The sequence below is a fragment of the Charadrius vociferus genome, unplaced genomic scaffold (genome assembly GCF_000708025.1).
Source record: "Charadrius vociferus isolate BGI_N301 unplaced genomic scaffold, ASM70802v2 scaffold32, whole genome shotgun sequence".
In the NCBI taxonomy this organism is placed as follows: Eukaryota; Metazoa; Chordata; class Aves; order Charadriiformes; family Charadriidae; genus Charadrius; species Charadrius vociferus.
The window spans coordinates 3043960-3066505 of NW_009647856.1; the positions used below are offsets into that span (position 1 = coordinate 3043960).

At 38.0% G+C, this 22546-nt stretch overlaps 1 protein-coding gene across 1 annotated transcript in view; it reads right to left on the reverse strand.

Annotated features, from left to right (window-relative positions):
- CACNA2D1 (calcium channel, voltage-dependent, alpha 2/delta subunit 1) overlaps nucleotides 1-22546 on the reverse strand; it is a 420200-nt gene that overhangs the window by 351891 nt on the left and 45763 nt on the right. The window contains exon 2 of the mRNA XM_009882926.1: nucleotides 11214-11295. Within this exon, the coding sequence (XP_009881228.1) occupies nucleotides 11214-11295 (82 nt within the window). The remainder of the gene's footprint in view (nucleotides 1-11213; nucleotides 11296-22546) is intronic.

Below are 22546 nucleotides of genomic sequence, written 5' to 3' on the forward strand. Positions count from 1 at the left end.
TCTAGAGGACCTGAAAATTAAGAAGTAATTTTTGTAATTGTCATGTTGTATTCAAACCTTCATAAAATATGAGTTCAGCTTTGTACCTCTGCTATTGTACAAACATCAAAAGAACATCTAAGAATCCCCCTTTGTTAAGAAAAATGTATTTTAAGGCATTCAATTTTGTTTCGTAGTGATAGTGATACAGTATTAAATAATAAGACTACATCATTTATTGGTTTCACACCAGCTTTAGCTCAGGCTTTCAGCTGAGACTGGATGAGAACCCAAAAATCCCAACTCACAATGAGTACAATGTACAACAAACAAATCTTTCTTGTAGCAGAAAAAGAATAGGAAGAAAGTGTTTCACATTTCTTCTGCATTTCTGGCATATTTTGAGGTGGGCACTTATGTAATTTTTCGAACACACTTATTCATAGGAAATCTTGTCCTGCCTCACCTGCTCTTAATGCAATTTAACACATACTGACTCTTTCAAAAGGTAATTTTAAGTCATCAGGAACTAGCAGAGTCTTTTTGGTGCTTTCCTAACTGCAAGACTTAGCTATATTGTGATTAGCTATAATATTCAGGTTTTTGTTGGTTTTGACATGTGTGTTTTTTTTAAGGAAAATCTTTGATTTGCTCTCAGCTTCTACAAAAACTGAACACAAGCACCAACAGGACAGACTTTATTAGCTAATGGAAAGTTATAAATGAACCAAGAACAGTGCTTTGCTCAAAGATTATCCAGATCATCAAATAGTAATTAAAACTATGGTAATATTAGGCCACCCCTTCCCTTGAGCCTGAGCAAGCTTTGCTAATGCAGCCACCTATTCTTAGGGACTTACAGCTGATTTCGCTTGCTGGAAGAAGGAACTCCTCAAAATGCCAGTTTATTGCTAAGGGAACAGAGGGAGAGCAGCATCTGCAAATAATAAATGAGGCTCCCTGTGTTTTGACAATCTCTTAATTTCCATTTGGATTACAAAGAGAACTTGCAGATGTGTCTTCAAGTTTCCCAGCCTGCATTTTTAAAAGTGATTTAATTTTCCTGACATCTCGACATTGGTTAGCAATGTGTAAACTCAACAGAATTTAGTTTGGAGGATTCTATTTTTAATGCCTGCAGCTTTGGTATTTGGTTGCACATAGAACATAGCAGTGGCAGTGGTATACCGCAAATGGGACATACATACTTTTATAAATACTATATTACAAAAAAACTGTTACTGTATTTTGGGAATCTCTACCCAGTCTAACACACCTCATAAATTATTTTAATTCTGGTAAATGGATTCTGACTTTCCAATGAATACCTGAAATGCCCGTTTTTCATTGTACCAACCCCTTCACAATTCCGTTCTAAAAGTAATCCTGACCTCACTTCCCTTGACCACACCCCACTCAGACAGCAAACTTGTGTCCTCGCCTTAGGGATGAAGCAAAAGACACAAACGTAAATAGTATGCAATAGCCAATTTACGCTTAGAAAGAATTCAAACTTTTTGGAGCACTGGCCTTATACACAGCACACAAGTTCAATCCCACTTTCTGATTACATTTAAAAAATTAAAGTTATTGCCTTGCTTTCAGATTTTTCTCTTTCTGCTCCTTAGAAAAACAATGCAACAAAGTTGACTTTCATGGAAAACGGCAGTTATAGGCCTACCAGCACCACTCATAAAAATGCCCTGAACTCAGGGAAGTTTCAGCATATACAAAACCAGCAACCCAAAGAGGGTACAAGAAGTGCTTTAACAACTTGTGAGTTTTTTTTAATTTTGATTTCAAAATGACCCTTAAAAATTTAGTTGAATTTATTTTATATGTCTAAAAATTCCTCTCAATTTTATTTAATGTTAAAAAGAGTGGTTTAGTCTTTTGTTCCATTGAGAACAAGAAGAGACAAAAGGAGAAAAGAAAGGATACACTATTTTTTTTCAGGACTTTTAGGATTAGGATCAGCCACAGTGAACCTCACTGGGAGGCAAAATTTATTCATTGAATATGAAAGTTTCCGTAATTCCCATATTGGTCTCATTTAAGCATTTGTGTTCCTTTCTGAAAGCACTGGTGAGTACACCCAGAGCACACAGAGAACAGCTTTACCGTTATGCAAGTTGTGCCTACAAGTGTTGTGGTATTAGTTACGTTGTCCATTTTCAGGGCTGAAGAAGGAAGGAGACTGCACACCAATGTCTTAATATTTTATAAGTCAGAAGTAAAACCTCTCTTAAAATTCAGGGTCAAGATAGTGACAAATTCATCAGAATCTATCGCAATCAGAACATTCAAATGAAATTCAGACTTACGAAGTCCTTAGACAAGACCTCCAGAGAAATGTAAACCAAATGTATTTATTTGTGTAGTTATTCTTGAAATCAAACCTTTTTTTTTTAAATCAAGTTCTCACATTTCTTCTTTATATTTTTCTTAATCATTAAACTCTCCACTACTTCAACCTTAAAAAGGGTGAATCTAATATATTCTGGAATATGGCCATATATACCCTATGTCCATCTGGTAGTTCATCAGAGAATAGCATGAGGTACAAAACTCTTTGCCTTTGGCTAAAGCATATTCAAACTGAATTCAACCTGATAAATATAGTACTAAAAAAAAAAAAAAAAAGGAAAAAGAATAAAGCTGGTAAAAATAAATGGACATTTTAATTCTATGTATCAGCTTAATTATTTGAATAAATAATTTTAAATTTATATAAAGCCTTTGCTAATTCTTCCTTTTAACATTATCATTTTAAAGAAAGAGCCACATAAATATCATGCCAATCATAGAGAAAAATAGCAAGAACGAGAATGTTTATTGTTAACTTGCCTGTCAAACCATCTTTTGAAGCAGGAATTTCAGACAGCCTATGACAGTAGGGAGAACTCATGCAGATACAAATTTTACATTAAGTTCAACTAAGCTGTTAAAGCCCTCTCTTGAACAGACCTCTATTCAGGTAATCAAGAGAACAAGGCAAACCATATATGACAGTTTCTATAGGTAATAAGTTAGTGTCACGCCTCTATCTGTAGACTCTATAGAACACAACACTAAAATCTGTAATGAGTCCAACAGAAAATTACCCTGAGGTTATAACTCCTTCTGTCAGAAGGAAGCTTTCCTGAACAGCCCTGCTCCAGGGCAGTTCAAATCAGAGACCGGTCTCTCTTACAAGTCACTCATCTCAGTTAAACTCTAGAGGCTGATCCAAGACCTGAAAAGCTAGAAGCATGGACTGGGAATCTGCTGCCAATCTGAGTGCTTCAGCAGACTCGCACCATCTGTGCATTAGGCACATGGACCTCACACTGAGCAATGGATGAAATGTGCTCATGCAGAACCTCGGCTGGGTGTTCAGCAAGAAAGAGCTAATTATTATAAAACAGCATTCAAGAGATAAAATAAATAAAAAAAAAATTCTAACAGTTGCTGCTGGACTCATTCTGTGAATGGAACTCATCACCACATATCAAATATCCTCATGTAGCTCTCTTTCATTTTGGAAGAAGAAATGGTATTTCTATTTCAGTATGAATAGCATTTAAAGGCCAAGTCAGTCTATACGGGCTCACTCTACAGCTCCTGGGACTGTAATAACAGCATGCCTTATGAACATCATGCATGGATTGTTTTTGCAGCGATGTATCAAAAAGGAAACAGACTCAGAGACTCGATTTCCTTGGAACTGCCTCTCTATCGGCTGTTTCGTTCAATTATGCCATTGCTTGAAAAGGTTGCACAGTACAAGATGGCATTTTTTTTCCGCAGCAGTCATAGCGAAGCTCCAGTGTGTTTGTCACATCAAAGCTCTTAACACAGACCCACATTTTTAATAAAGTGTTTGTGTAAAAAAGGATTCTCTTCAATTGGTTTGGAACAGACAGGTTCATGCATTGCTATAAGGCATGTTCTCTGCTCTGAGGTCTTCCTTTCTGGGTACTGCAGGGATCCCTTCCTCCTCTCTCCTGTCCCTAGAGGTGTTTTAGGAGCTGGAAATCAGAAGCATACTTGCAGTTTATTAGATTAAAAGAGCTGTCAATTAGCGTAGTCATGGGCCTTTGCTCTGAAGGTCTATGTAAAAATGGAAGTTGAGCATACTTCCATCAAAATAGGACTATGCATTTACTTAATTCTGTAGTTCAGTAGTCTTTCCAGGCATTTTTTACCTTATGCCGAGGTAACTATGCATATGTATAGAATGTGACTCTGAAGTTTGCATGCAGTTCGTTGTCTTTACTAAGAGAAAAATCCTACCAATAAATTAAGCTAGTGAGATCTGATAAATCTTCAATATTTATTTTGCTACATGGATTTTAATATTCTATTAAGTTGCTCTCTATTCTTTCTTATTTTTCTCTAAGAGTCTATTTGCTCTGTAGAAACTGAGTGTCATTTACACCACAGCAGCTTCATAATGCCTGACAGCACAGAGTTCATAAGTAAGACAAAGTTACATGAACCCTTTTAAGTTGAAAAGACAATTACATGACTGATTTTTTTTTATTATTTAAAAACACCATATTTATAACGTTAAAGGGCATATACTTGGCTATGTCTTTGTTGAGAAACATTTAAAGCAGCACATTAGACATCTTGTACCTCCTTAACAAAGATTTCCCTGCATATCCTGTCTTCCTGCTTTCAAGTCTCGTGTTGTTGTATATGCAACACCTTCTTATAAACATTCCCTTTGTTCTTCTAGGGAAAAAAAACCATTTGTTAAATCATAGAAAGACCCAACAATACCCTTTTCTGCTGGGCAGCTCCAGCAGCAGTAAGATCAAGCTTTAGCCTCTGTTTCTTGTATAAAAATGTTTGTTTGGTTTTATTTCAAAATACTTTTTAGCTGCTTGAATTGTAAATTAAATGTTGTTAGACGTGATTCTTAGCAAATGTAAATCACCGTAATCCACTGAAGTCAGTGGAGCTCTGCCAATTTTCAATGAGCTCAGTATTTTGGCATCTTGAATCCTGACTTCCTACATTGTTGAAGCAACCTTTGTATTACTATAAGGAGGATATTATAGTGGTATTAAATCCAAGTAGGAGTTCTCCCAGATCTCACCTAAACTCCTAGTAATGTCCAAAAAAAGCAGTATTTAAAAGTGTATTTTAGAATTATTTTGGAAGACCATTTTGAGGCCATTCCCAGATAGTATAAGTAAAACTTGAAGGAGACAAGGAGAAACTACATTTTAAACATGATTGATCTTACTGATGACAGAACTTACATTTAGATGTTACTAGTATTCATGTTGATTCATACCACCAAAGTAGTAATCTACCACAACTAATTCAGACAAAGAACAGCCTGGAGTTAAATCTTTAAATGGAAAAATTAAAATCTGAGCTCAGTTCTTGTTTGGATCAGGATTCTTTCTTCACAGCAAATATCAATTAGTGAGTAAAGACACATCTAAAAATTAAAGATCATATCTCCTCTGTGCTTTGTCTACCTAGACTTTAGTAAAACTTTTGACAATGTTTCACACTGCATTTTTCTGGAGAAACTGGCTCATCATGGCTTGGACGGGCATACGATTCTCTTGGTTCAAAACTGGCTGGATGGCCAGGCCTGAAGAATGGTGACGAATGGAGTTAAATCCGGTTGGCATCTGGTCACAAGTAGTGTTCCCCAGGGCTCAGTACTGAGGACAGTTCTGTCTAATATCTTTATCAATGATCTGCATGACGGGATTGAGTGCACTGTCAGTAATTTTGCAGACGACACCAAGTTGGGTGGGAGTGTTGACCTGCTTGAGGGTAGGAATGCTCTACAGAGGGATCTGGACAGGCTGGATTGATGGGCAGAGGCCAACAGTATGAGGTTCAACAGTATGGGTCACAACAACCACATGCAGCACTGCAGGCTTGGGGAAGAGTAGCTGGAAAGCTGCCTCACGGAGAAGGACCTGGGGGTTGTGGTTGATAGCCAGCTGAATATGAGCTGGTAGTGTGCCCAGGTGGCCAAGAAGGCCAACAGCATTCTGGTATGTATCAGGAATAGTGTGGCCAGCAGTACTAGGGAAGTGATTGTCCCCTTGTACTAAGCACTTATGAGGCAGCACCTCAAGTACTGTGTTCAATTTTGGGCCCCTCACTACAGGAGACACATAGAGGTGTTGGAGTGTGCCCAGAGAAGAGCAATGAAGCTGGTGAGGAGTCTGGGGAGCAAGTCTTATGAGGAGCAGCTGAGGGAACTGGGGTTGTTTAGCCTGGAGAAAACGAGGCTGAGGGGAGACCTTATCGATCTCTACAACTACCTGAAAGGAGGTCGCAGCAAGGTGGGGGATGGTCTCTTCTTGCAAGTAACAGGCAATAGGACAAGAGGAAGCAGTCTCGACTTGCACCAGGGCGGGTTAGATTGGATATTAGGAAAAAAATTCTTCACTGAAAAGGTTATCAAGCAGTAGAACAAGTTGCCCATGGAAGTGGTGCAGTCACTAACCCTGGAGATATTGAAAAGAAATATTTGTATTTTCAAAAACATAGTCACTATTGAGGTAGTTCACTAAATCAGTTCCTACATATTTTCTCTTTTTTAACACTATGTGAAATATTCGTGAGTATATTATTGCACATCCTCACTATACAGCTGTTTTCAAAAGTTGTGACTAATGACAGTTGCAATGGTTTACAATGACTCTATTATATGCACAAAAGCAATAGGAAGAGTCGCTAGTCACCAGGACAAGATTGTGATTACAAGTCATTGTAAGAAATTTGTCAATGATCAAAGAAAAGGGAATTCTCCTCCAAGGAGATTCCTCTCCTTAAACATGATTCCATTAAATTGAGTATATGTTGAACATAAAGACCTTAAATACAAAAAATGCTCTCCCTGGATGTGTGTATACACTATGTCCACACTGCAGAATAAATCAGGCTTCTGTGTAGGTCCTGATCTCAACAGGTGTGCTATTCACCTAACAAGTCCCTCAGTTCAGTTTAACAGCATTTTAGATTTGATTTTTTTTTATTTTGGAAGTACATATTACACTTTTTTTTACATTCTCTCTGGTCAAAAGCTCTCCCAGTCTAAAACCAAATTAATTGAGAGTTCAGGCAGTGCTCCTATGCCTCTCCATGATGGCTAGGAGAAAATATTTCACAGTTCTCCAGAAGAGACCTTTGTGTAGTATAATTTTCTGCAACACAAAGACCCGCAGACATCCAACACTCATACAAGCACGTATACCATTGATGAACCCTAAGATATCTTCAAGATGTTATGGAAACACCATAAACTTGCATGGCACAGCAGTTAATTGAAAAAGCCCCAGTTTTTGAAGAATTAATTCACTCCAGATGAAAACATGGTAATTGTGCTACTTTGAGAGCTACCCTGGTCACTTTAGAGATCTTCATAGAAAACTCAATTGTATGAAGCAGATGCAGATTGTAACTTCGGCTGAATTGGTAGGACTTCTTTCCCTGAATCCAGGGAGAAGTTGACCAGGCTGTTTAAAGGTTGTTATCTGCTACACGTCCTTGCTATGAGCTTTAACCTCATCACTTGGCCAAATTAAAATTGATTTTCCCTAGAACAAGAAAACACATTTCTCCTACCAAAAATCTGTCTGACCAAAGTACAGTTTTCCAACCCTACACACTCTGGTACTACAGCTGTTCACAGAAAGTCATGTCGACTATTTTACAGTAGAAGGACTCTGCTCCTTTTTGTATTAATCATTCTGCTTTTGGAGGGAGGAGGGGCAGAAAACCCGAACACATTTATTTCTTTTTTGAAGTTTTCCAAAAACATAAAGACTACAGACGTGGTCTAAACAAATCTGAAGTTAGAAGAAACAATAAGTCAGAAGCAAAGCTGAAAATTCAGTCTGACTGTTATGTATTTTTAAAGCTTGAGCAACTGAAGGCAAGTTGTGTGAATAGAAGTGACAGGCGTGCAAGTGTGCTGTTTTTAATGTCTTGTAGTCTCCATCTTTCCAAATTGTGGTTCATTTCAGAAGAGATCTGACTAACTGTTAATAGGCAGAGATCAGGAAAAAAAAAAGGATGCAGTTCAAAAATGGGAAAGTGACAATAGCCTGTAAACAAGAAGAGAGAGGGAGAGAATTCATGGCTCACCCTTTGCAGGGCTTTGCATTCTCCCTTGAAGGCAAGAGAGATAATTAAAACCTTGTGGTTAGAGAAAGACATCATGCAATTTAAGTCAAACAAACAGCTTTGATACAGAGGGATATTTTACATCGAAACATCCCTCTTTCACGCTTTTAATCCTAGGATTACAAGCACATATTGACCACCTTGTGGATACCCTGTGAGACAACATATTATTTGCTTGAAGTATGCTCTAAATTTTGGCTTTCAAAATGGTACTTACCTACAGTATTCACAGACTAATGTTTTCCTTCAGCATGAATGGAATACTTTATGGTATGGAATACTGTGGTATACTTTAAGTATAGCTGGTAGCATTACGTATTATTATGTTTGCCCAGAAGTTCTCACTATAAGACTGTTTTTGCATCTTGTAAGTTTGTTGAATATTAACTACATAAACTAACATTTCCGTCAGGGAAAAAAAGAGTAACAGCACCAATCTCTTGGCTTTCTTTATCTATTTTACTATGTGGCCTTGAAAATGCCAGGCAAAATGGTTGAGACATTAACTCATTGTTTTGCTCAAGTTAGAAGTCCTCTGTAACTTGTTTCCCTTTGAAATACTCTACCGTCCCTCTACTGTAGATTAAAAAGTCAACACCTGTATTCAAAGACACACTTTTTACTCTTTGATATTTAACAAATTTTAGCCTGAAAAAGCACCTGCGGGTCACTGCAAAGATTTTATCAGTTAAATCCCTGAAAACGTACACAAAGATGTATTCTAACCCAGAGAGCATCACTCCTAGAGAACATCACCTGTCTGCAGCAAAAGCTCAGGCTTGCTGTGGGATATGGAAGTAGGAGATAACGGACAGAAAAATGGCAGGCAAAGAATATGGAGAGAAGAGACTGGAGGGGAAGGAAAGATAGAAAAAGCATACAGGAGAAAACTATTCTCTCAGGTGACCTCTACACCCTAAGTGTGGTCTAAGCAGTGGGAGAAAGAGGAGATGAAAACTTAAGAACAAAGGGCAAGAGATTGGGATATGGAAGTAGGAGATAACAGACAGAAAAATGGCAGAAAAGAATACGGAGAGAAGAGACCGGAGGGGAAGGAGAAATAGAAAAAGCATACAGGAGAAAACTATAGGTTTGGCACTGAGAACTAGTGATAGAGGGAAAGGTGAGAAGGGGCAAGAAAAATACCTGTGGAAATGAAGAGATGCAATAGGAGTATTGTGACAGGCTGGCCACAAGCGCATCTGAACAGAAAGTTTTGGAAGTGCTAAGACAAACTGAAGAGTGCAGATAAAGGTGCTGAACAGGAAAAAGCTGAGGAGCGACATCCTAAAATAGGTATACAAATTTGATGTAAGGGAGAAAGCTAGACTGGCCAGGCACCAAAGGTAGAAACTGAAACAAACATAGAATATGTTGAGAGATGAAAGATAGCTCAAACCGCACAGAAGGAATGGAATGGAATGGAAAGTCCAGTGGTCGATCAGAGGTATGATGCTGAATGAGGAGATTGTGGGGGAAAAAGAGACACTGCAAGTGCAGAAGAGAACAGATCACACCTAGACCAGATGAGCAAGAAGGGCCCTCCCTCTTCTTAGCAGAAACTCCTCACCAAAACCTGGAGAGAGAGACATGATTCACAAACCTCGTTGGTCTCTGTCAGCAGATACGTGTGAAATCCACCTACAAAAAGTCCCATCAGTGTGCCATGCTGGGTAAACCTTACAGTTACTCAGAACGCTCGAGTGTCAGACATTTCTGTGTTGTTGAGATCCTATGCTAGAAACCCATGTGTGTATCAAACTGATGCTTTGTGTTAGGATTTCAAGATTTTGTTTTCAGTTTGTTTGGGGTTTTCCAAGATTAAAAAGTGCATCTAAAACATCTGCCTTAAACTGTGTTGCAATATGAAGCACTTCAAATATTAGGAAAGGCCAAAACTAAAATAATGTCTACAATCTTCCTTTATGTTCCTTATGTATGTTCCTTATTTTCCTGATGCAATGACACGGCCCTTCCTTCTATAGGACAGTGGTGATCTCATCTAAACTGAAGCTTCCACAATGTAAACAAGGACATCTGAGCAAGTCATCTAGCCTCCTCTCATAGTCAGTAAAGAGAAAATGTCCTTCTGGGGAGGAATACACGAGACATGAATGTCTGGGTAAAAGTCATTAAGGCCAAAGGAATACATTAATGTACAGCATTAAATCTGAGAAACTTCACACTTAATTTTTGTGTGTTTCTTAATAGCTTTGAAACACAGCTACTATTCATTTCATGGGTCATTTGGGGTGATTATGACTTCTGAAAACCATATCTCACAGCTTCATGTTCAGCTCCCTAGCACCAAAGGCTTTTGCTGACTGACAGAATAACTTATTTTCCTGACGTAACAGCAAAATTTCCCTTCATTATACAGTCCTACATCAACCCAGAGATCCATCTGTTCACAGAAGGAGCCATGGGATTTGTGAAGGGATTGGAAAAGGAAATGTATGATCATGTGGTTGCATAATGCATCATGATGTATACACACAGAGTTGTATAGGCAGTGTAATCCTGACATTTTCTGATTGCAACTTCATTTTTCTGCAACCTCTGATGCGTTTTTACCTTCTGTGAATGGAATGTAGCACAAAAGTTTTTTTTCTTAGTGATAAAAGAATTGTAAATTCTTCCCTAAAACACACTTAGGGTTAAATTGGAACAGCTGAATAAAAGTAGCTTTCATTCTCATCTATGTTTCTTCTAAACAAAAGCTGCCTCATTTCAGGAAATATGTGTCAGAAAAATAGGCTCCCTTGTTAATAGAGAGCAGAATTTTCCACTGCTGTGAATGGTTGCTTCCTGGATACCGTATTTGACAAACATATAGTATAAAAGCACTGGCTTCAGGTGGAAGTGTTGCAACAATGGTAAGCCTTATGTCTGATACTGCAAAGCTGATTAAATATTAGCAATGAGAGTGAATTGGTGTATGTCTGTGTTATCCATTTCTCTCTCAGTAGGCACTGCAGAGTTGAATTCCCCAAAATCTTTTTACTACATTGAGAAGAAATGATGATAATGCCTAGATGATGCACAGTATTCACTTTGCTTTCTAGTTATTGCAGTCTTCTTACCGCAGCAAGCTGGTCCACTCCACTTGCAGTTCGTGCTAATGTTACGAGATCTTCTTGCATCTTGTCTACCCATGATTTTATCCTACAGAAATTAAAGAGAGACATTGACTCAGATCATTGGTAAATGGAACTTGCATATAATTATAGGAAAAGGGAAAAAGTCAAAATATGTTGATAAATATTGATAAATATGTTGGTAAAACTGAATACAAAATGTAGAAGACTTGTCTTTGATTGCTAAATAATAATAAGCTTGGTATGGACCAAAACCTTCAAGCTACACCCTGATAGTGTTCTCTTTTGCTGACACAAGCCACTTGTTTTTTTCTTTCTTTTACTTTTCATCAGCTGGAATTTGTCTGGTGCTCTCCAGGACAGACACTGCCTTCACCATCAAGTATATCCCTGTAGCTGCCTCTTGTTGACAGGTACCAAGGTCTGTTTCCAAATGTGCTAGAGCCTAACTTACCTTCTTTTTTTCCTTTTTTAATAGACCCTCTAGCCAGCCTTCATGACCTGATTCTTCTCACACAGTTTTCTGTGGTAGACACCATGCTAAGCCAGCTGTAAACCAAACAGGCTATATTATCTATTACCAGCTGTAGCAAAGATCACCGCAACAGAGCCGGTACACTGCCTGCCAGGACAACCTGCCTCACCTGCAGCTCCCTCCCAGCACCACCTTTCCCGAGGGCCCTGAGGTCCCTCTCCCAACTGATTGCACAAGCAAAGAAAAACAGCAACTGGGAGCAGGCTGACAAACCAGAATAAATCTGGCCTGTAACCCCTCTCCGGACACTCCGAAGAAGCAGCAGTGGGACAGACAGCAGTGGGCATAGGTGGCACGAGGTGTTTTGGCAATGTGAGCCTGCTCCTGGCCTGCTGTTTTTCACCAGGGATTTGACGCTGTGCATGCTCAGCTCCCTGGGCGCAGTAAACCTGACTTTTTGGAAAAGCATTGGATCCCATACAGTTTTTATGTTTCAGTGTCACGTCATGTTTTGTAGTAGGAAAGGAGCCATGGTACAAGTTTATTCCAGCGAGGTCCACGTTCAGAAGAAGGTTATGTCACTTGCCTAACCAGAAAGTTTGCTCTCCAATTCATTTTGCATCATCCCTGTTGTTATCGCAGCTCTCTGCTCTGAAACCTGGAACAGATACACATATTTATCCTGGCCATTTCCTAGCCTTAATCTGATACCTGAGGAATGACTGCTTAGATTATTCATGAAAGTAGCAAAGACAGGAAAAAGAGAGACTCCATTTTTGCTGAGATATATATACATAGATATGTGGAAAATTTGGAAGACTAAGAAAGAACATGGAGGACTGATTTTACACCTTCTTTCCATGGTCATTAATACTTCTTTTATTAAACCACAAACAAGCCTGGAAAAGAGAAGACTCCAGGGAGACCTTAGTGCAGCCTTCCAGTATCTGAAGGGGGCCTACAAGAAAGCTGGAGAGGCACTTTTTACAAGGTCATGTAGTGACAGGACAAGGGGTTATGGCTTCAAACTGGAAGAGGGGAGATTTAAAATAGATATCAAGAAGAAATTCTTCACTATGAGGGTGGGGAGGCACAGGAACAGATTGCCCAGGGAAGTTGTGGATGCCCCATCCCCAGAAGTGTTCAAGGCCAGGCTGGATGGGGCTTTGAGCAACCTGGTCTAGTGGGAGGTGTCCCTGTCCATGACAGGGGGGTTGGAACTAGATAGTCTTCAAGGTCCCTTCCAACCTAAACCATTCTATGATTCTCTGATTCTATGAATATCTTAAAAGGGCACAGTCTCTATCATGGAGTTGCAACTTAGCTACTTTTATTAAAGGATCCATCCTCATGCTTTTGAAGAAAGTGATTAGACATTCAAATACAAAAGACCAGGCTGGATGGGGCTTTGAGCAACCTGGTCTAGCGGAAGCTACCCCTGCCCACGGCAGGGCGGTTGGAACCAGGTGACCTTTAAGGTCCCTTCCAACTCTAACCATTCTATGATTCTATGATTTAGGGCTGTGACACCTAACATGAAGGACCTTCTGGCAGCCCAAAATAGCATGTGCACAGATAGATATAGGAACTACTCAGACAGGAAGGTACAGAGTTTTATAGAAGTGCCAGATTGAAGAAAAATCCCTCTTGTCAATCAATAACGGGTTGCTCTCCAATCAATACACTGTCTCTCATGAATGCTATATGAATCCTATTTCCCACAAGCAGAATACACAATAAACAAGAATTTTTTTAAGGTTTAGCTCAGAGTATCTTTGAGGCCTTCACAAAAAATCTGTAGCACAAATTGAACTAGCAAGTTGTAACCATGGTTTCTAATTAACCATAGCTTCTGCCTGTGATGCTACTGTTTTCATCCTCCCTCCAGCCTCGCTTGTTTGACACTTTTGTCTGTTGTGTCGTATCATTTATTTTCTATTGTGTCATATCTTTATTTTTCCCTTCCAAATCTTTGGGTAAGAACCGTGATTTCACTCTGTCTGTACAGAACTTCTATTATTTCTTCACTGGATTCCAGGTGTTTCAGACATATAAAAATTACATCCTAAAACATCCCAAATTTAAAAAAAAAAAAGGGCATGAGAAAGTTTTAGACTGAAATTATCTCACTACTCATTCACCACTGAGCAATTTAATTGATCTAGTTCCCAGGGGCTAAAAGCTTTCAGAAGATTGTCTACCCTTTAAAATCTTCTCAGCGCACTTGACAAAGACTGACTTTTAGTCCAGATGGCAGAATGCTGTTATAATTCCAAAATTTTGTGAAGAAGAATACATTGATTGAATGGTTATGTATGCCAAATCAGTAATGGAAGAGGAGAGCTTATCACACAAGTTGTGATTATCTAGATTTCCATGAACAATTTTTTTAGCTTGCAGGCATTTTTTTCCAATTTGGGCCAAGCTTTAAAAAACTCTTTTAAAAGACTGTAAAATCAATGCTTCTAAATAATAGTTCTAAAGTCTTGACAGGAGGAGTTCCACTGTATAAAATACTGACCACATTCTCCATGAGAAAAAAGGATGTGCAGAAAATTGTGAAAGATGTAAAAAAAAGTGTAACATGAGATGTAAAAAGTGCTTACTGGGATAAACCCCTTGGCACTTGAAAAGGACTGATGGGTACTAGAGCAGTTGTTAAGAGTTCAGTCATCTCATAGCTGATTAGTAATAAACTGCTAATAAATTAGTAAGAGTAAACTTCTTCACTATCAATAGAGCCTTTTTATGGGAAACTATAGGAGTGGGTATTAGAAGAAGGAATTGAGCAAGGGTACTCCCTCCATATCATGGCATGAAAAGAAGATTTACCTCAAAATGGGCCTACCTCTTAAGTTGATATATCCCCCCTCTCTTCACAAATCCTGAGAAAGTCAGGGAGTGGTAGCAGAATGAGTAAAAAGACTGGAGATTCCATGAGTTTGTCCCCCAGCTCCCCACCAGAACTCTCTGTTGCAGGGTTTAACGTCTCATTAAACACTTACAAAACAAAGCATGCTATGGGAAAGACCTCCAGATGGACACAATATTTTAACAGGTGTCCAAAGTCTCCTTTTATCCACTGTAACTGAGCAGCCCTTTCTCTAGATTTTTCCTGACACTTCTTACCCTTTGTGTGATTTGACCAATCTTCACGCTATTTTGCCATTCTTTGGTCAATGGTTGCTGCACCTTTTGAGTTACTTCAAGCTTGTGTTGATACTTTTCCATGGAGGTTGAGCAGAGGTTAATGGGTGCAATAGGTCAACAAGAGCCATGGTCTGTATTTGCTTTCTCCTTTTGCATTATATCACCAAGAGTACTCTTACTGCCTTATTTCTCTGCTTGTTCACATCCCACATCTCTAACATGGACACATGAAAGTGATGTATGTTGGGATTTAGGGACCAATTACATTTTCATTGACTGTTAAATCGATTCCATCACTGTTTTAATGCTCCTAAACATTTCCTTCTATACTTTGCTTTCCAAAATCTGGTGTAAAATAAATTAACTTCTTGGTTTAAATCTCCACAAAGCCCTTATATTATATAAACATTTAGTTCTGTATAAAAATCATCGTGTTAAAAATCACCTCTTATGGTGTATTATGTTTACCATGGCTTTCAGCCCATTGTGTATTTGTGAGAACAGTACCAACTCATAAGCACAAGTATGAACAAAAATAAAAAAAATGCTATCACCTTCCATTTTTGAAAGGTTTCTATTTTTCTATGTGAAAGAATGAGGTATATGAAAGGTGAAAAAGTGAAACCCATTACCCAAAAGTGTTTTCAAAAGCATAAAATAAATAATTGAACACACTGAGATTTTTTTATGATCCATTTCAGTTATAAAAATACTGGGTGTTATTTCTAAGAGGAGTTGATAGAAAAAATCGGGGAGGATTGATTTTTAAATTGACTTTTTTCATTTCCCACTGCTTTGTATTTTTATTGGATATATTCTTCTCTGTCCTAAAAGGAAATTGGAATGGTGAGAAGATATATTAGTTAGATCAAGTTGAAATTTTGAAAGAAGTTACCCTTAAAAGCATGGATTACTTATTACTACTATTACTTGTAAACAAAATATGGATCATTTTCTTCTTTAACTCACAACATTCTTGATTTTTCAATAAATATTTTTATATATTGTCTAGAATTCCTTTCATCACATGATTAGCCCACACCTTGCCTTTTGAAGTTAGTCACCTAGACTAGTTTTTTGGTTTCCTTTTTCGTTTTAATTTGCAATTGAACTAGGCTTCTGCTTCAGTCAATGGAAAAAGGCATCTCCAGAGCTGACCCATCCCATCCTCAGCCAGATGAGCTGAGCTACTGATCTCCTACATTGCCTTTAGTGGAGCCCTAGACAATTTTGATTCCTAGTCCACAGTCTCCAGCATAGCTAGGCTACGTGCTTGACTTTTGGACAGATTAGGATAGATAATATCAGCTTTTAAACTGGAGTAGGAAGAGGTCCACCTTCATTCTAATTTTATGGCAATTTCCCTCCCCAACTGTAACTTAAATGTAAATAATAATTCTTCTTCCAGTCCTGACTGTATATTTACCTTAAAAGACAATTTTCTTGCTTATTAATCTTCGTTTATTAGATCTGCTGTAGTGGAAACTGTCCTTTTCTTACTTGCCTGTACAACAGCTAGTACACCAGGGTCCAACACAATAAAAAGTAATAACTTCGGAAAGGTTTTTCTAGATTACTATCAAAAATACAAATGATCAAATAGCATTCTGCAACTCTGAGGAAGCTCAGTATAAATAGTCTTTGCTTGCCACAAGAATTTAAATAACATCATTAGTAGTATAAATAAAGTCTAACATCAGTATTTCTGCATCTCAATTCTCCCATGTTGCCACCAGGCAAAAGTGTACATTTGAGATATTTCATGGTCCTCATAGACTGTTTTTCAGAAATGGACACAATCACATCCTATAACTTTCATGGGAAAATTTTGCAGAATGTTTAAAATGCAACATTTTTTTTCAGTTAATGAATCATATTATCTCATTGTATTAAAAAAAAATAAATGTTTGTCTTTACGAAAATGAAACAAGAGCCTTTAGGCACTGAAATGCTTGTCTGGTGCTCCTTTTAACTGAAGCCTGTAGTGCAATATCTGTCTGACAGCTGCTCATGGTCAGAGTTTATTTAACAATTGGAAAGCTGTCGCAGCAAACGTGAGCTCCCATGACTTAAAGAAGCAGCAGTCGTTTTTTTTCTGCAAAGGGCACCAACAGAAAGCCTGTACAAAAAGCTGGTTTGTTCCTATCATTATTAGTTTGGCACAAACATTGCAACGGATGTTCCACTGAAAGGTGATTACATTTTGCAGTACAATTGATTTTAACTCCCTTCTCCCGGGCACAGGTTTTCCCCTATATCAAGCAATGACTAAACAAAAGGAGTGCGCACATGCCTTTCCACAGCAACTTCTAAGTGATTTGATGATGAAGGGGACTGTCTGATTCAAGACAGACAGACATGGGTCATTTAGTGTGGAATTAGAAGGTACAACCCTGCTGCTGTTGCCTGGACTGTGATCAGATTGATGAAGAAACAGCCAGAACGCTACAGACCTGTCCATCCACATTACACTATTAACCAACATATCATAACAGCTATTTTGACAGCACAGAAAGATTTTTTCTTCTTTTTTTTTCCTTCTATTTCTTTTACCTTTTTTCTTTTTTTTTTTTTTAAGACAATTATGTTTCCTAAAGTCAGAAAACTAGGTACACCCCTAGTCACGCTCCAAGCAGAACTTAATATAGCAGGTGCCAACCTAAGAGATCTTTCTTTTAACTTCATTAAATCCTATTTTTATGTTAAACCTGTACACCAAACTATACTTGCAGAACAGAACATTGCTCAAGTACAAACGTAAATGAAACCAAGAGATCTGGATGTAGGGCAGCCTGGCTATAACATAAGCTGACTTCAAGGAAAGTAGATTCATGTAATTATATGCCATAGCTTTGTAGACCACTCACACTAATTTAAGGCCCATTAGCTGACTTCTGCTTGGATAATGTCTTATAATTTAGAAAGGTAGACGTAGAACTTAACTCTGCCAATTGAAGTCACTTGATATGTTGGAGATCCACATCCAGCTCTCCTCAGTTAAGATTGTATTTTGCTTGAGTTTCTGAATGGTTCTTGCATACAAAAATAACAACAATTCAAGTAATGAAAAATAAAAACAATTCAAGCAAGTAACAAAAGGAAGAAGTATTTTTAAAATAGGTAAATATTTCTTAGATTATCAAAGAGGAAAAAAATATGTAACACATTGCTCCTAATTCAGTAGAAAAGTGGTGTTTGAAAAATGAAGATGAATGAGATTAGACTCAGAAACAGTGAAAGAGCAAGTCTTGCTATGTTTTTTCAAACTAACCCCACTCTATTTTCTTGCACAGAAAAACCTTCACTTTCAGGATCAGATGCTTTTTAGAAGACTCGTTGTCAGTGAAGGAGAGGGGAAAGGCTACAAAATTATTATAAAAGCAGGATTCTCAACCGTTCTTTGTCCCTCTTAGGCAACACTAAAGGGCAAACAGAAACTGTTATTGTAATTTATAGAAGGCATGAGAAAGAAGAACATATGATACAATAGAATTACTAACCTTCTACCCAGAAATTACCCATGTTGCTGCCTTTATACCTCCTACTGCAAAACTACTGAGTTTTAATACCACTATATATTTTGATGACCTATTAAGCTGACAGTACTCGTATTTCAGGTACGTGGGTGGATGGATAGATTTATAGAGAAGCAGACTTTGGAAGGAGTAATAAAGGCAGGTTTTGTGAAATACTGAACAAATTGTCATAGTGTGCTAAAATCCCACTGATTCTAAATCAGGGGAAAAAAAGGGTTGGATATGGAGAGACTGACATGAAGATCACTAAAATCCCATGGTTATCAAATCAAGCTCTTGGATCTCCACTGCATAGACAGAAAATTAATATAAGCATTTGTGAATTTTCCAGATCTTACTATAGGATTTGTAACAGTCCAGTTAGATGCCACAGAGTGGAGGAGATTTAAATTTGTCATCTAGAGACATGCTCACCTCATTCTATAACTTCTATGGGTTCATAACCCATATGAAGGTATGAAACCCTCAGGGTGGTTTACAGCCCTCCAATGCTCTCTTCTTTCTGTTGTTTGGAAATTTGCTAATGGACTATGTTAAGGTATGACCACTTACAAGTATAGTATAAAAACTATAGATAGTAAATAGCAATTTGCAAGGAAATTAAGGTGTCAGAAGTTTAACTGCAAAGGGGTGTGTGCTGCAAGTGTTGGGAGATCCCACTTTATTCCCATGCAATAATGATCCAGGCATGTATATGCACTGCCAGCTATCTGTTGAAAAGTATATCACTCAGTTTTGTATAAATGTTTGGAAGAACTTTTACATCATAAAAGCAAAGCACAGAATAATTCATGACATTTAGCTACTGCACTGAGTGAGGAAAATCGGGAAGCTATGTTATCTCTGTGCATGCAAATGGCTGCACAAAAGGTATTTTCTACTCCGTAGGTAAAGATATTTCCTCTGTTGACAAGAAGAAGAAAAAATAATATTTTTTTTTCTCTTCTCTCTTTGACTGTCTTATCTGCCCAATGTGACAAGCTGCTGGCCATGTAGTCTACAAGGACTTTCCAGTTATAAAACAGTCCCAATGGCCAAGGCCAGAGGGACCCTCTTGCTTTTTCTTGTTTTCAAAATGTAAAATCCTTGCTTGGAATAGTTATTTTACATTTGTCAAATTGAAACATTTGGGGAGTAAGACATAATTTCTGTGTCATATCTGTCATTCTGTAGAAAGGGTCAATGTAGACAGAAAACTCTTCAGGATACACTTGTTTTTCAGAAGCAGACATTTTGATGTTTAGACTTGGGATTTTTAAGCTCTTCTTTCACGTTTAAGCCATTCAGTCACAGAAGCTAGTATGATTTTCCAATTTTTTTCCAAATACTCCTTCTCTATATAAACATAGTTCCTCTCCGTAATAGCCTTCACAGAACAAGCCCGCAGGAGCACTCACTAATGACTGCTCCACCAACTGCTCTTTCAAGGAACCCCTCTGTACCACAGATAAATGGGTCACTAGGAAACGAGTGATGCAGTGTTGATACAGACAGAAGGAGAAGGAATGGCCTCCTAATTTGTCCAGCAGCTCAGGAGACTTAAGTTCCACCACTGACTTTCAGGACCAAAGCTGTGGCAAGTCAATGGTTCATGGCAAGTGAAGGGCAGAGCTGTCACACCTCAGTGCCTGCCTATGTCCCAACAAATGGTTCACTGTTTAGTATTGAGTCCCAGTGGCAGGTTCCAGGAGGGAAATGGTCAACTGTGGATGGCACCATGAGCTGTTCAGTGTATGGCCCAGTGCCTAGAAAAGCAGAAACCTTTCTCCATCGTCACCTAGAACTTCTAGGCCCAACTAACTCTTTCACCCCGACATCTCTTTTGTAGGTCTGGAGCACAGCTTGAATGGCTGTTTTGCTCTCACCTTCCAGCGAAACTTTGCCTAAATAGCTCTGTCAGAAGGTTTCAAAGATGAACCTGGGAACAGCACCCTCTGTCCCAGTGCCTGGACCCACTCCCTGTTGCTCACTCCCACAGAAATACCCTCTCCTCATGTTTCAGTTCAGTTCTTCACCTGTAACTGCACTTCTCACTTTCATAAGCACGTGGTAGGTTCTCCAAAGCATCCCGATTTTAAACAGGAGTGACCAATTCCTTAAATATGGTGTTCGCTTTCAAGAGCCAGGATCAGGGCACGGTCATATTATTTTATAAGCTTGTTCAGTACAAACCAAGTGGCTGACAGGTGTTTAACCACACATGTTCATAATTACAGATTCTGCTTCACAAATATTTCCCTTCACTTTGCCAAAAGTGTTCTTTTTGGAGACTAAAGCTTCCTAGCAAATAACATGAAAAATATCCTCTAATGGAAATTACTGTTGCACAAAATATCATTTAATTATTTAAGCTCAATTTTTAATGTAAGCCTGACAAATACTATCAGCTGCAAAATCGCTATAAGCTGAAAAAGAACTCCTTACAAATTATTATGTTTTAATTATCAAAGATTATAGTGCTAAAACAGTTTAACAGAGAAGACATAACAAATTTTCAGCTCAAATGACTGTCAGTAATCCTCAGATCTGTTTCATTAAAGGCTTTTACAATCAGACATACATCTAGTACCATTTATTGCTTAGCATTGAAAAAACAATCAAACACTTAAAATCTAGTTACCATTTCTGTGGCTGAGAACTAAGTTCAAAATGAAGAATCCTTAATTTGTTTCTAATCTGTACTAGATGAAACGCAATCATTTTGTTTTAAATTGCAATGGTCTAACATATGGCCTAGCAAATAGATCAGAGAATCATAGACTGGTTTGGGTTGGAAGGGGCTTTTAAAGGTCATCTGGTCCAACCCCTCTACAATAAGCAGGGACATCTTCAACTAGATCAGGTTGCTCAGAGCCCCATCCAACCTGACCTTCAATGTTTCATGGAGGAACAGCCACCGGAGAGACCTGGGTGTATATGCCCCGAGGGGAGTGCCTAAAATGCCTCTTGTCCTCTCTTTGCTTCACCTCTGGTAACTAGTATTTAAGGAGTGTCCAGTGCAATTTGGACTAAGTTCATTACTCTAGTACAAACACAGATATTCCACTAAAATCATACATTCAACTTGGTAAAAAGGAGATCAAATATGAATCTCACAGACATCACTACAGGTATTCCAGTGTGGTAGCAATGGAATCTGGATTAGAAGCTGGTTCCTATACAAAGTAATATGTAAACACTGCTATTTTTCGATGGTTTTTATGTTATACGGTAAGTCTGCCAATGGTATAATGCCTTTGGAGAATAAAAAAGCATGTCTTAAAAAAATGATTGAAAAATAAATCTCATTGTAATGGAACTTTGAAAAGTGCTTAACTGCACAATTTTACTGAGGCGTTTCAGGCAAAAAAAATATTTTATCGGTTGTATTTAACATATCACACTCATACTTTAACCATAATTTATATTGAAATTACTTTTTCCCCAAACTAATAAGCATTACATTTTAGCCTCATAAAAAAAGTATAAGGCAATTAAAATATGGCATACTGGGTACCAGTAAAGAAGGGACCAAAGGAAAAAAGAAAGAGTTTTGTACAAACCAGGAACATATTCAGAAACTTACTTATGCACATCCATCCACATGTATGTGCACCAATTCAACTCAGTGAGAATTTCATCTGAGCCACCCTATGTGTGCCCTTACCATTGCAGTATCTTGTTTTCATGCATCTAGAATGCGGAAGCTATACATACAGACTGGACGTGTATGCTCCTCATACTGAATATACTATACAGGCCACGATGATAAGACACATACATTTAACTCCTTAAAGCATGCAATTAGTATGATCTGCTATTTGCGGTAGGACAGTTACCTTTTTTCATAATATACATGAAGAAACCATAGTATCTAGCTATAACTGCGTGCAAATAGAGACTATGAAATGTCTACATAATGTAGTGCCATAATATCACTATATCGTGAGATGTTATGGCCACACTGAATTCAAAACCTGCCTCAGCCTGACAAAGAAATACAGAATCAGACCTTAGATTGAAAAAAACCTTTCTAAAGTAATACAAAATATAAAGTAATTCAGATAAAAATTAAAACTTTCGCTTTTCTTTTTTAGATTATCTGTCATTGACTATACATGCAGTAACCTTTTTTAGTTTAGGTTATGCAGCATTGAATGTATACATTTAACAGGAAT